This window comes from Cydia strobilella, chromosome 2, assembly GCF_947568885.1.
Source record: "Cydia strobilella chromosome 2, ilCydStro3.1, whole genome shotgun sequence".
Lineage (NCBI taxonomy): Eukaryota > Metazoa > Arthropoda > Insecta > Lepidoptera > Tortricidae > Cydia > Cydia strobilella.
The window spans coordinates 16,766,121-16,778,472 of record NC_086042.1 but is presented as its reverse complement, the minus strand read 5'-3'; the positions used below and the strand labels follow the sequence as shown (position 1 = coordinate 16,778,472).

Here is a 12,352-nt window from a genome sequence, read left to right as displayed (position 1 = left end):
GCTATTACTCTCGCATATCAAAATCAATTTCTAATGAGCAGACAGGACACTCCAAAGTAACAATAATAAAGTGCAAAATCAGAATTCGCACACTAACATTAAAAGAGCGGATTAAGAAAATGTACCTATGTACATGTACCTATGTTCTGCCGCACTAAGCTTAACTATTTTTGAAATGTTTTTCAATTATAATAATGTAAACTAATAAATGATATTTTAAAAAAGGGCACTGTTTTTTTTAAATCGTTCGTTTATTATTAAATTATTTATTGTGTTACGTTAGCCCTTATCAAATCAACATAGTTAATATTTAATATTAACGCGAACGGTACGGTACGATCGATACCACACTTATTTAATAATCTATGTTATACGAAAAAAGATTAAATGTATTTTGAAATGAATATCTTGCCTTTTAAAAAGAGATAAATTTTAAGTGCATTGTTACAAAATGAACTTGCACAATGACGTACCTATAGTCCGCGAGCCAGACGCAAATTTCGTCAGTCATCGCCTCTCGGGCGAAAACTCATATAGCGGTTAACGGCTATGTATGATGAACCCTCGTGAACGTCAGCTGCCGCTCCGTTGGTGGGTTGAGGAATGGCATCAAATCGGGCCTGAATCGTATTAGCGTCTAACCTTAAGTGATCAAAACACGTGTTTACCTGAAGGCTTCATGTTACGACACCCGGTGTTTGATTCCCCAGGTATGCTCTGAAAGCAGTGCGAGCGAATCGTCTCTGGAGTCTTCGAGCGGCTACGGTAGCCAAGGCGCGTTCGCGGCCGAGGATCACACCCACCAACACCAGATACAGCACCCGGATGGTGAGTCTTACACCCACAGCATTAGGTCCATAATAGAATACGCATGCTGTTTTAGTTGTGTTTGTTTTAGACCTGACATTGTTATAGTAGAGTACCGAAATAAAATAAATATTGGCGGTTATGTTTATTTTGACGAAGGGCAGACCTTGGATAATCGGTGACATAAAGTTACGGTGACAAGTACCTAGTTTGAAATCGTCTAACTAACAACTAACTTGGGAATTTTGGAATCCTTTTCCCTACGTCATCATGGAAGTTCCGCTATCTATTGTAAATTGAAATTAATCTAATAAATATCAAATAGTAAATCAATCTACACATTGCCTTTTACTGAATAACTTCGTGTGGTGACCCGAATTACTAAGAGCCTTTAGTCAAGGTTTGCTCTAAAATATTATCAATTTTTTTATGTAATCATCCAATTAATTCATCGCGTCTATGTTTTAATAATTACAATTTTACGCTTACTTCGTTTGAGAATATTACGTTGAATGTTGAAATATCAACCCTTACATTTAACATTCCATTTATAATTTTATTTGTTGTTTCCGTTTTGTGTAAAGCCTTGCATGCTTTTAATTTGCAACCGTTTAGACTCTGAGATAGTGACACTCCGCCGAGACAGCGACGCTTCAATCGCCGCTGCTCGCGAGAGCTTCTCGATCTCACTCGGCAGCCTCGAGGAGGCCGTGAGGTCGCTCGACGAGACCTGCGAGACTCCGGCGTTCGCGACTATCGGGAAGAAACCCGCGGTGCCTAAGCGGAGACCCGTTTCTATGACAGGTGGGTTAAGATGGGCAATGGTGGCATAGCTACGCTAAGGTTTAAGGGATAAGACATTTACGGGGACGACATATTGAAGACATAGTTGATTATGACCTTATGACCAACGCGAGGAGGTCCTTAATTTATTTGCCTAATCTATGGTGAAGGTTGCGAAAATCCGTCGAGGCAAGACCATTCTACACAGAAATGGAAGGACGTCTTTGGACTTATACATATACAGTCGTCATCACATATACCTATCGGAGCTCCCAAGATGTTCACAAAGATCTGAACAAAGCTTCTATTATCAAGACGCTAAAGTGCATGCTAAGATATTTATGGGCACCTTGACCGCTCCGATATATGCTCCGCTCTGGCAATTTAAAAGTGCTTGTTGCTAGGCCTATTTGAATAAAGAATATTTTGACTTTGACTTTATCTGATGGCGACTGTACTTATAAAGATGAGGGCGACCTTTTATAGGCTTGCTTCGAATAAGAAAACGTTTCAAATACGCGCTTTACGAATCATCGTGCTTGGCAACTCGGTGACCTGGTATTGTTCCCGAAAAAGGTGTTTTTCTCTTCAAATTAGTAATTAGTAAAAACCGATTTTGAATAAGCAGCATGTGCATGAATTTCTATACTACGATGTTTTTGTGTGTTTAAATTGGTAAATTAATATAATTAAGTAAATTAGTATGGAGCAATATATCGTCTTATATGTAATACGTTTTGATGTGAGTATGCTGTTCATACCCACAAGAAAGTACAAGCAAAGGAATGTTTATTATTTTCCTATTGTCGACTGATGTTATCGAAACATGAATCACAGTTCCGTTACGTCAGTAGTTAACTACTATTTTGGGTCTAAAAACGAAGCCATTTATTTATTCAATGTAAATCATGTGTTTATTAAAATGATAATAAACAGACTGGCTAAATTTTATCATTCTAATAACAAAATGTTAATTCAATCGAACCAAGTTCCTGAACTTAATAAATAGCAATGCGCGCAATCAATGCGGGACTTTACTTTTATGACTTAACAACATTAAAACCCCAACTATACCCAAACTCTCGTGTATGAGCGGAAGCCTGTTCCCAGCAGTGGAATACGTGTAACTGAATTATAATATTTTTGATTTTTGGCTGAGTCATGACAACGATTTCAGAATCAAAAACCATTTGATTGTACCTACAAAATGTATACCTGCCATATTTATACTTATCTTGGTCTGACGTTGGTTTTATTTGCAGCGACGGTGTGGTCGCGGCGTGGCTCTTCAAGCTCCCTGGGCAAACCACCGCCGCCCGTACGGCGGTCTTCGTCCATCTCCCGTCCGCAGCGACCGGCCTACCCTCAGGTAATTTACTCCCGCGACACGTTATAGTGCCGTGCCGTGCGGTAGGGCCTCCATACACGGACAGCTTAGAGCAGTCAGTGTCGACAGCGTTTAGCAGTCGGACAGCTACAAGCGGTCCGTGTGTGGCGGGCTGTAGTCTTCCTCGTGCTCCGGCCGAAACGAGTGTATATTCGATAACGTATGTTATCTACCATAGAGTTATTCTTTCAGGGTAACAATCAAAGCCCGGGGATGGGGCCTAACGAGGTCGACAACCTACCGCCACCACCTGCGTTCTTGCTGCAACCCGATGCCGAGGCTAACTCTGGTAAGTATCTTGCATACACAATACGCATACGTAATTATTTGTTTGGCTTTCAACAAACATATTACACTTTGTTACTTACACCAAAATATACAAAAATATTTATGAGCATGATAATTACAGTAATATTAAGATGTAGTATTTGTTTTAAACGCCATATAGATGTTTAATCGTGATATAATAGAGAGCTTTTCAGTCGAGTACCGTGTTTAAGCAACGAAGCTTGCTGAGTTGCTTAAGTTAAGGTACGAGATTGAAAAGCTTGATTATATCACTATTGTATACAATATACAATACTTTTTCTACGAGACAAAAAATTATACTTTCAACTAGTAGAATCATATAGGTAACCAAACCAAAAGTATACAGCTAAGATACGCGAGCTGCCGCGGCCTGCGATACCTTCATACTCATACGCGCCCTGGCCGCCGGGCCCGGTGCCCGTTGGTCAGGTGCGGGTTGGTCAACCGACACCTCCTCGTAACTCATGAGGCCCTGGTACCCGCTCCTTGCTAAATTAAATTTTAAGACTGTTTTTTTCTCGATTTTGGACACCGTAGCCTATGGAGACTAACAAGCAACGCTAAGCGGTTTTCGTAGGGTATGGTTGTTGCTATATGAAGGGTGTCACATGCGCGTTTCTGACTTATGAAGCAATTGTTTCTACTACAACATAAAATAAAATGTTTTTGTTGGCCAACTAATCACAAAGCAGATGCGACGCAGCAGCGTGTTTAAGCAGGCTAATTTACATTGAATCGAGTCTCCTTAAACAAGAAATATTTTGTCGAAATGTATGAAGTTCTATTTTCAAAATTTTTATAATTGACTAAACCGTATCGGTATAGTACATTATGATACAAGTGTGCTAAGTTGGTCAATACACACGAGGCGATATTGTGCGCGCGAGCTGTAAGCGAGCGCGCAATAAGAAAGCCGATGTGTGTAATGACCAATGCACACGCGTTTCATACGACGTTTTTCAACACACTTGCGAGAAAAAAAAGAAACTCATATTAATCAAATTGTAATAGTTAAAACAGTTAGTATTGTGTGTTGCATCTGTCATACTGCCGGCCGCCCCTCGCCCCGGCCGCGGGCGGCGGGCGGGCCGGCCGGGCCGCGCACCGCGCAGGAGTTCGGGCGCGCAGGTGCCCGCCAGTCTGACCAATTAAAGAAGGCTCCCTTTCCATGCATATTATTAGCAATCAGTTACCTTCTTAACTCAGTCGGATAATATAATGAAAAAGCACGAGTGGAACACTGAAAGAGCACGCGTGTTTAATATCTATAGGATAATAGGATTATGAGCCAAAAAACGGTGGAATAAAAACGTCGTTTTGAGCGTTGAAAAAATTCTTATGCTTGTGTTGGAAGTGCCATAGACTATCCAACGTTGAAAAGAGTAATGTTGTAGTGTTGCATATGAAGTTGTAATACCAGATTATACTCGACGAGTAGAAAAATCTTATTTGTGTTTTTTAGATGCATTCCTTTATACAAAATTATTTACAGCATGATAATTACAATATACATATAATCTTTTGAACGCCATATAGATGTTTCTTCCTCGGCAAAAAGGACTTAGTTGTTTACACTCGTATGGCTGTTCGGACGTCTCAGTTGAGTTGAAATTTGATACATATGTAAGTGACCCGTAGACGAACGTGTAACATACCTTGGTAAGAAAAAGGATTGCCAGCCTTGTATTACAATCCGGCTTGTTACGCTTATCTGTCTGTAACTACTTGGATGGTCGAATTTAAACTGTTGTGAGACATACTAACATTAAATCATTTTACGGTTTAGACTCACTTGTTTTAGTCACTCGCGCGACATCAACGAATACACACGAACAATATACGGAATATACGGAATACACGGTATGATGAATATACGGTCGTCGTGAACGCTGCTCGCACTATTAGTGCTTGAGAAAGGAGACCTAGGCTCTCCGAAACATGTCGCGCGAGTGACTAAAACAAGTGAGTCTAAACCGTAAAATGATTTAATACTTGGATAGTAGTCCCTAATTTTGCTCTGTAGAAATGTACTATTTATATGCGTTGGAATTAGGTAAATGTAACACCACGCCCATCTTGTATCAAAAGTCTTGTGTAGATATTTTTATAGGATGTTCAAAGGAATACCCTCTCACCTACTCTTATCACATGTACTGACAGCCGGTTAAGATACTTTGGAACATGCAAACATTGTACACAATCATGTCAAAGTACCTAATAACGTACACATATATCAATATACGTACGTTATTAGGTACTATTCATTCCGAAGTTTTTATTATGCCTACAGTATGCCCGTATTTTAACCCTAGGTACTCCATGACTATCTCACTCTGCGACTAACTTACACATATACTTATATCATGTATCAAATTTTACAATTTTTTATTTATATATTTCTGTATTTGACAATTTATTTATTATATTTTTTGTTAACCCAGGTATTCGCCCCATCCCAAAGCAAAGGCCTCTCTACCCTCTATCTATTTTGCCCCGTGCAGAGGACGGTATTCTCAATCCCTTGCGATTCTTTACAGGTCCTACAAGTTTATATTTGTTATAGCTCTGTTTCACAAGTAAATTTAATATTAATATTGACTTTCATTTTCCAGGTATCAATGTAGCGGAGACAGTAAAACAACTGACCGAACTCAAGCACATGCCCGCTTCTCCGGGCCTAGTGCGGCGCAGTCTCCAACAACTTCAAACTAATGCGAACCAAACCCAAAACTCGAATCCTTCTCAGAGTCCCACACAACCCCTATCCACCTTCCAACAAGCCAAAAGCAATTTCTCTTCAACCTCTAGCCTAAACAGCACTGGAAACCTTAATCCAATATACGGCCAGACGGGCCATAGGATAATGGCTTACGTCGAACAAAATTCCATTTACGTGCGGAAGAATAGTTTGAATAGTTCGAGTTCGGACTTGTACGGCAGCAACCTGGGCGTGTACAGCGACGGCAAGAGTTCGCCCCACGGCTCCAGCCCCTCCACGCCGAGCTACGGCGAGAACAACTTCTCCAGCTTCGGCCCGAGGGTTTCCAATGATTCGCTATATGGACAAACTGGTGAGTTAACTCAAACAAATATCTGATCTGAACTAGCGAGTATTGCGTAAATATATTTTTCCCCTCACTAGCTCGGAAAGCCGTCTTTTATCCTTTAAGACAAGCGGGGAAAAACGCATTTTATCCACTAGTGGGGAAAGTAATTTGACCTTGGATGGAGCGTGTTTAAGTAGCTTTTGACAGATTACAAAACTTGAAATGCTCATAATAATGGTTCGTTCGATATTAATTATCATTAAATAAATGGTTTGAGAATTTAATAAAAAATACCAAAATTAAGCTTTATTTAATGATTTTAAGTTATAAACCTTAAATTCCATAAGAAACATTTGTTTTTAGGGTTCCGTACCCAAAGGGTAAAAACGGGACCCTATTACTAAGACTCCGCTGTCCGTCTGTCCGTCTGTCCGTCCGTCTGTCTGTCACCAGGCTGTATCTCATGAACCGTGATAGCTAGACAGTTGAAATTTTCACAGATGTATTTCTGTTGCCGCTATAACAACAAATACTAAAAACAGAATAATATAAATGTTTACATGGGGCTCCCATACAACAAACGTGATTTTTTTGCTGTTTTTTCCGTAATGGTACGGAACCCTTCGTGCGCGAGTCTGACTCGCACTTGGCCGGTTTTTTTTTAAATGATGTTGAATGTAATCCCGAACGCACAAGTTGAATCGATGCAATTTCAAAATGCATCGTCAGAAATGTCAACATTGTCAACAAAAGTTTTCTCACCGACTCCGACACGTAAAAATACACAACTTCCAGGGTTTTCTGTTATAATATCGTATTATCGTAAAAAAATTAGTGATTCCGGTCATGAAGATGATCTAACGCCTGTGGATGTTGCACTTTCCTCGCTATAGTGAGGGGAAAAGTTTTGTGTTACACACGGGTGCAATTATAATATATATTTATGTATGACCGTTTGTTTCATATTTAAATAAATAAATAAGTATTAAAGAAAACAATATAACCGTATGAATTAAGCCGAGTAGAGGTCTGTATATGTATGTGTATTTTGTGCCCAGGGGATGTCCGGACTGCAATTAGTTGCTATAGTCTGTCTTAAGACGTCAGCAAATACATGTGATGCATTCATGCATGATTCCAATTCACTTCGCCAAGTGACTTTTCACCTCAGCAGCTCGAACAAGCCTACTTTCGTCACTCCCTGGAGTGAGGAAAGTGCGACTTTCCTCACTCCAGGGAGTGAAACAATGTAGCTTTTTAATTTAGTGAAGGCCATGAACTTCATACTTTTATTTCATTTTTTTATGGTACGGTACGGTACGGTACGGTACAGTACGGTACGGTACGTTACGGTACGGTCCGGTCCGGTCCGGTACGGTCCGGTCCGGTCCGGTACGGTCCGGTCCGGTCTCGTCTCGTATCGTATCGTACATATTATAATACTTTTTTTTCTGTTTATTCTGTGTAATTCGAAATACATTTTAACCTTTAATATGTTCTCACTACTGAGGTGAAAAATTATGTGTGCAACACGGGAGCAAAGTTTTTTTACATCTCGTGTTTTTGAGTCCCTAGAGATCAAGATTCTACCTAAGAATCACTCGCTTCGCTCGTGATTCAATTATAGAGTCTTTCGCTTTCTCTGGACTCAAAATAAACACTCGCAAGAAAAACCAACTTTCCTCTCTTATTGCACAAATAACTATTTCAGGTGAACTATCTTACTCAGCTTTAGAGATTTAGATGCTTATTTTATTGTAGGTAGCTGCTCGCATTATCATTACAATAGTACTTACAAAATGTTATGTAAACAGTACTTTCCTCAAACTTCCATATAATGCCAAATTATACAAGTTATTACAATAAGGGACCTTATTCGGATTTTAAGTGCCACGATAATGTTACGTGACATAATGCGATTGATAGGTTGATAAGCGCTTTCAAGCATAAGAAAGTGGTGTTAGCTCTCGTATTTATCATTAACTTTATGGAATTTTGCCCACTAAAATAGAAGACACAGCCAAGTGTTAATCCTTATTTTTAATACATACAGGTTACAAACTACAACAAGAAAAGAAATACTCATCGAACACGATATACGCGCAGCCATCGCAGATCATAGCGGGGTATAACAACATGGCGCGACACGACACGCTCAGCCCGCTCGCCATGCGGCGCAACATCGCAGCCAGGGCGCACAGCGCCGACAGACACCATTCCGAACGTGAGTTGATATGTCAGGACACACACACACACACACACACATTCGTTGAATGTGATCCTGATCATAGCGGGGTACAACAACATGGCGCGACACGATACTCTCAGACCGCCGACAGACACCATTCTGAACGTGAGTTGATATTGTCAGGACACACACACACACACACACGCGCGCGCGCGCGCGCGCGCGCACACACACACACACACACGCACACACACACACACACACACACACAACCACACACATACACATTCGTTGAATGTGATCCAGATCATAGCGGGGTACAACAACATGGCGCGACACGACACGCTCATCCCGCTCGCCATGCGGCGCAACATCGCAGCCAGGGCGCACAGCGCCATTCCGAACGTGAGTTGATATTGCTAGGACACACACATATACACATTCGTTGAATGTGATCCAGATCATAGCGGGGTACAACAACATGGCGTGACACGACACGCTCAGCTAAGCACGCCATGCGGCGCAACATCGCAGCCAGGGCGCACAGCGCCGACAGACGCCATTCCGAACGTGAGTTGATATTGCCAGGACACACACACATATACATTCGTTAAATGTGATCCAGATCATAGCGGGGTACAACAACATGGCGTGACACGACACGCTCAGCTAGCACGCTACCGATGCGGCACAACATCGCGGCCAGGGCGCATAGCACCAGAACACCATTACGAACGTGAGTGAACACACACAAACCCTCAAAAACACACATACTCACAAACACATTCGTTAAATCCTTCAATCACTGTAGTTGTAGATTGAAGCAAAAATGAACCAAAAAAAATAAATTAATTAAAAAATTAAAAACACGACTGCTGAATTTTAAGCGAGCTGAAAGGCTAAAAATAATTTTGATGTTAGTTACATAACTTTATGAATTTAAATTAGAATATAAATGTACACTTACGGTCATTTACACTCAATACACATGTGTGTTTATGCACATTTATGACGTGACTGTACCTGTGTATTTTATATCGATTGCAGTCGGGGGACCTTTTGAATGGGAAAATGCACTACATCAAGGTCCTCCGACTGCAATTGATATAAAATACACAGGTACAGTCACGTCATAAATGTGCATAAACCTTTGTATTTATTGTAAATGACCGTAAGTGTACATTTATATTCCAATTTAAATTCATAAAGTTATGTAGCTAACATCAAAATTATTTTTAGCTTTTCAGTTTGCTTAAAATTCAGCAGTCGTATTTTAAATTTGTTAATTAATTTATTTTATTTTATTCATTTTAGTGACAAAACGAACTAAAACCATGATTTATAAAAATTTCCAGACAATTTTAAATGTGGATATTAAATTTGACCTTTTAATTAGCTCGACATTCCGGAATCGAAATACGGCCATCTTTTCTGTGGGCAATATATTCACGGTTTGGGACATTTCACATCTTTATCTTTACATTTGTTGGTTTTTCTTTTAAGAGGTATTAGTAGTTTGAATGTTTGAGGCTCAGGAAAGACTCGTAAGTATCATAATTTTAATTTTTACTTTAAAAGATTTTCATTAAATTATCTGTGACGCGACTTTGGTACGTCCCACGCATGGCCTTCGGCAAAATAGCAGGTTAATAGAGTTAGACAAACTAGACAAAGATAAGTCTGCAGCGATGTTGATTGTCCAGACTGTGCTTGTATTATTTTAAATGGGAAATTTCTATGAAATTATGACGTATAATCAATACTTTCACAAGCCAGAAGCTCACCGTAGTGCCGAAGGCCCAAAACGTCCTAGAGAGACGCGCTTCTATGAAAAGCCCAAGGCCAAGCTGCGGGAGGGTAGTACTGAAACACAAAACCATTGTACAAGTATCGAAATGCGTAGGACGAAAGCCGAGCTCCGTGTAGGGCCGCAGGGCCGGGGCATACGCACTTCCTGCAATATCTTCAAATATTATAACTATGCAAAGGCCGAAGGCCGAGCTGCACGAGCCCCGCAGCTCGGTCTTTAAGCGCGTCTTCGTTATTAAGATACTAAGGGAAATTGCAGGAAGCGCGTACCTGTTGGACACACCGGGCCTTCGGCCCTAGGTGGAGCGCGGCCTACGGCCCTCGCATTTAGACACTTGTAGCATTTGTTCTGTGTTTGAATACTAAAAGCGCGCTACTCTCGAACTCGAACGCTTCGGGCCTGCGGCCTTCGCATTTAGATACTTGTAATATTGTTCTATGTCTGAATATACTAGAGAAAGGCGCGTCTTTCTCGGACTCTTTGGGCCTTCGGCTATGTGCGTAGCACTTGACGGTACTTGTCGGACGCATCCGGCCTTCGGCTCTACGTGCTATGGAGCTCGGCCTTCGCATTTACACACTTACTGTTGTTGTGCACTACACCTTGCTCTCGGCCCTACGCGGAATTCAGACTTCGGCCTTTGAATTTAGACATTTGTATCTACTATCGTTCTGTGCCTGAACACCAAATTATTAAAGGCGCTCCTCTCTCTGACGCTTCGGGCCTTCTCTTATTTAGCCCTTAGATTAATACATACAGTCGACTTTATGTCGCGAGCTTTCTACAATACATGTTAAATCAACGTACACATAGTATAAACTATAAGACTTAAACACTTTTCACAATCATGAAAATTCGTTTAGTACTAAAGTTAATAATAATGCACGTGTTCAAACAAAACCTGTTTTTTTCCTTTACAACCAGGTTAAATCAGTAGGCAAGTAGGTACATAAGCAATACAAATATCGTCGCTTAAATCGAAGTTCACATGAACTTAAGATTTCAAATATTTCAATAGCGCGATTTTAAAATGTTTGTTTAGTTTCAAAATTTACAGTATACCATTTTTTTTTTGTATATATTTTTCTGATCAGCAGTACTTTTATTTGCGACGTCACTAAATAAGATAGAAGGATTTATTTTTCTTAGCATCTGCGCCATGAACACTGACTTGGAGAGTATTTTAAATTGGAGTAAACGTTACGGTCTCAAGGTTAACCCTACTAAAACTCAGGTTATAGTCATAGGTAGCTCAAAGCTCACTGCCCGGATTGATTTATATATATTCAGATTCCCTACTCTCTCCAGGTAAAGAATCTCGGTGTCATGATGGACCAGAGTCTCTCTTGGGTACCTCAGGTGAATGAGGTTAGCAGGAAAATGTTTGCTGCAACTGCATCGCTCCGCAGACTCCGTAATTTCTTGCCTTACGCCACTAAGATTGCGCTAGCTCAATCCCTCTTATTGCCCATATTAGATTATGCCGACATTTGCTATCTGGACCTTACGGAGGACCAGCTGAATAAGCTCGAGCGCCTCCAGAATCTCGGTATAAGGTTTATATTTGGTCTGCGCAAATTTGACCATGTGTCACAGTTCCGTTCTCAGCTCAAGTGGCTTCCTATTCGTCTTCGCCGTGACTCTCATGTTCTCGCCCTTCTCTATGGCATTCTCTTTAACCCCGCTACACCACCTTATCTCAAAGAGCGTTTCAAGTATCTCTCTTCTATCAGATGTTCTCAGACTCATATTCATGCTCCTCCCTCATCTACTTCTAAATTTTATAATAGCTCTTTTACCTTCCGGGCTGTTCAGCTGTGGAATGCTTTACCAGTAGAATTAAGATTAGCTAAATCTCTCCCCATATTCAAAAATCAGCTAAAACTATACTTTCTGTCTCTGCCTTAAGTTGCCATTTTATATATTGTATATATGCTTGTATATTATATATAATATATATATATATTGTATTGTATATTTATTTGTGTGTTAGGTTTTGTTTTAATACTTATATGTATAAG

The 12,352-nt window shown here is 40.4% G+C and overlaps 1 protein-coding gene across 4 annotated transcripts in view; it reads left to right on the top strand.

Annotated features, from left to right (window-relative positions):
• LOC134752265 (protein MTSS 1) overlaps positions 1-12,352 on the top strand; it is a 192,531-nt gene that overhangs the window by 145,873 nt on the left and 34,306 nt on the right. For 3 of the 4 annotated variants that reach the window (XM_063687915.1, XM_063687909.1, XM_063687900.1), the window contains 6 exons: positions 711-828; positions 1,423-1,611; positions 2,853-2,959; positions 3,170-3,266; positions 5,899-6,357; positions 8,387-8,557. In XM_063687915.1, coding sequence (XP_063543985.1) covers positions 711-828; positions 1,423-1,611; positions 2,853-2,959; positions 3,170-3,266; positions 5,899-6,357; positions 8,387-8,557 — 1,141 coding nt within the window. The remainder of the gene's footprint in view (positions 1-710; positions 829-1,422; positions 1,612-2,852; positions 2,960-3,169; positions 3,267-5,898; positions 6,358-8,386; positions 8,558-12,352) is intronic. The other variant, XM_063687923.1, reaches the window with a different exon arrangement.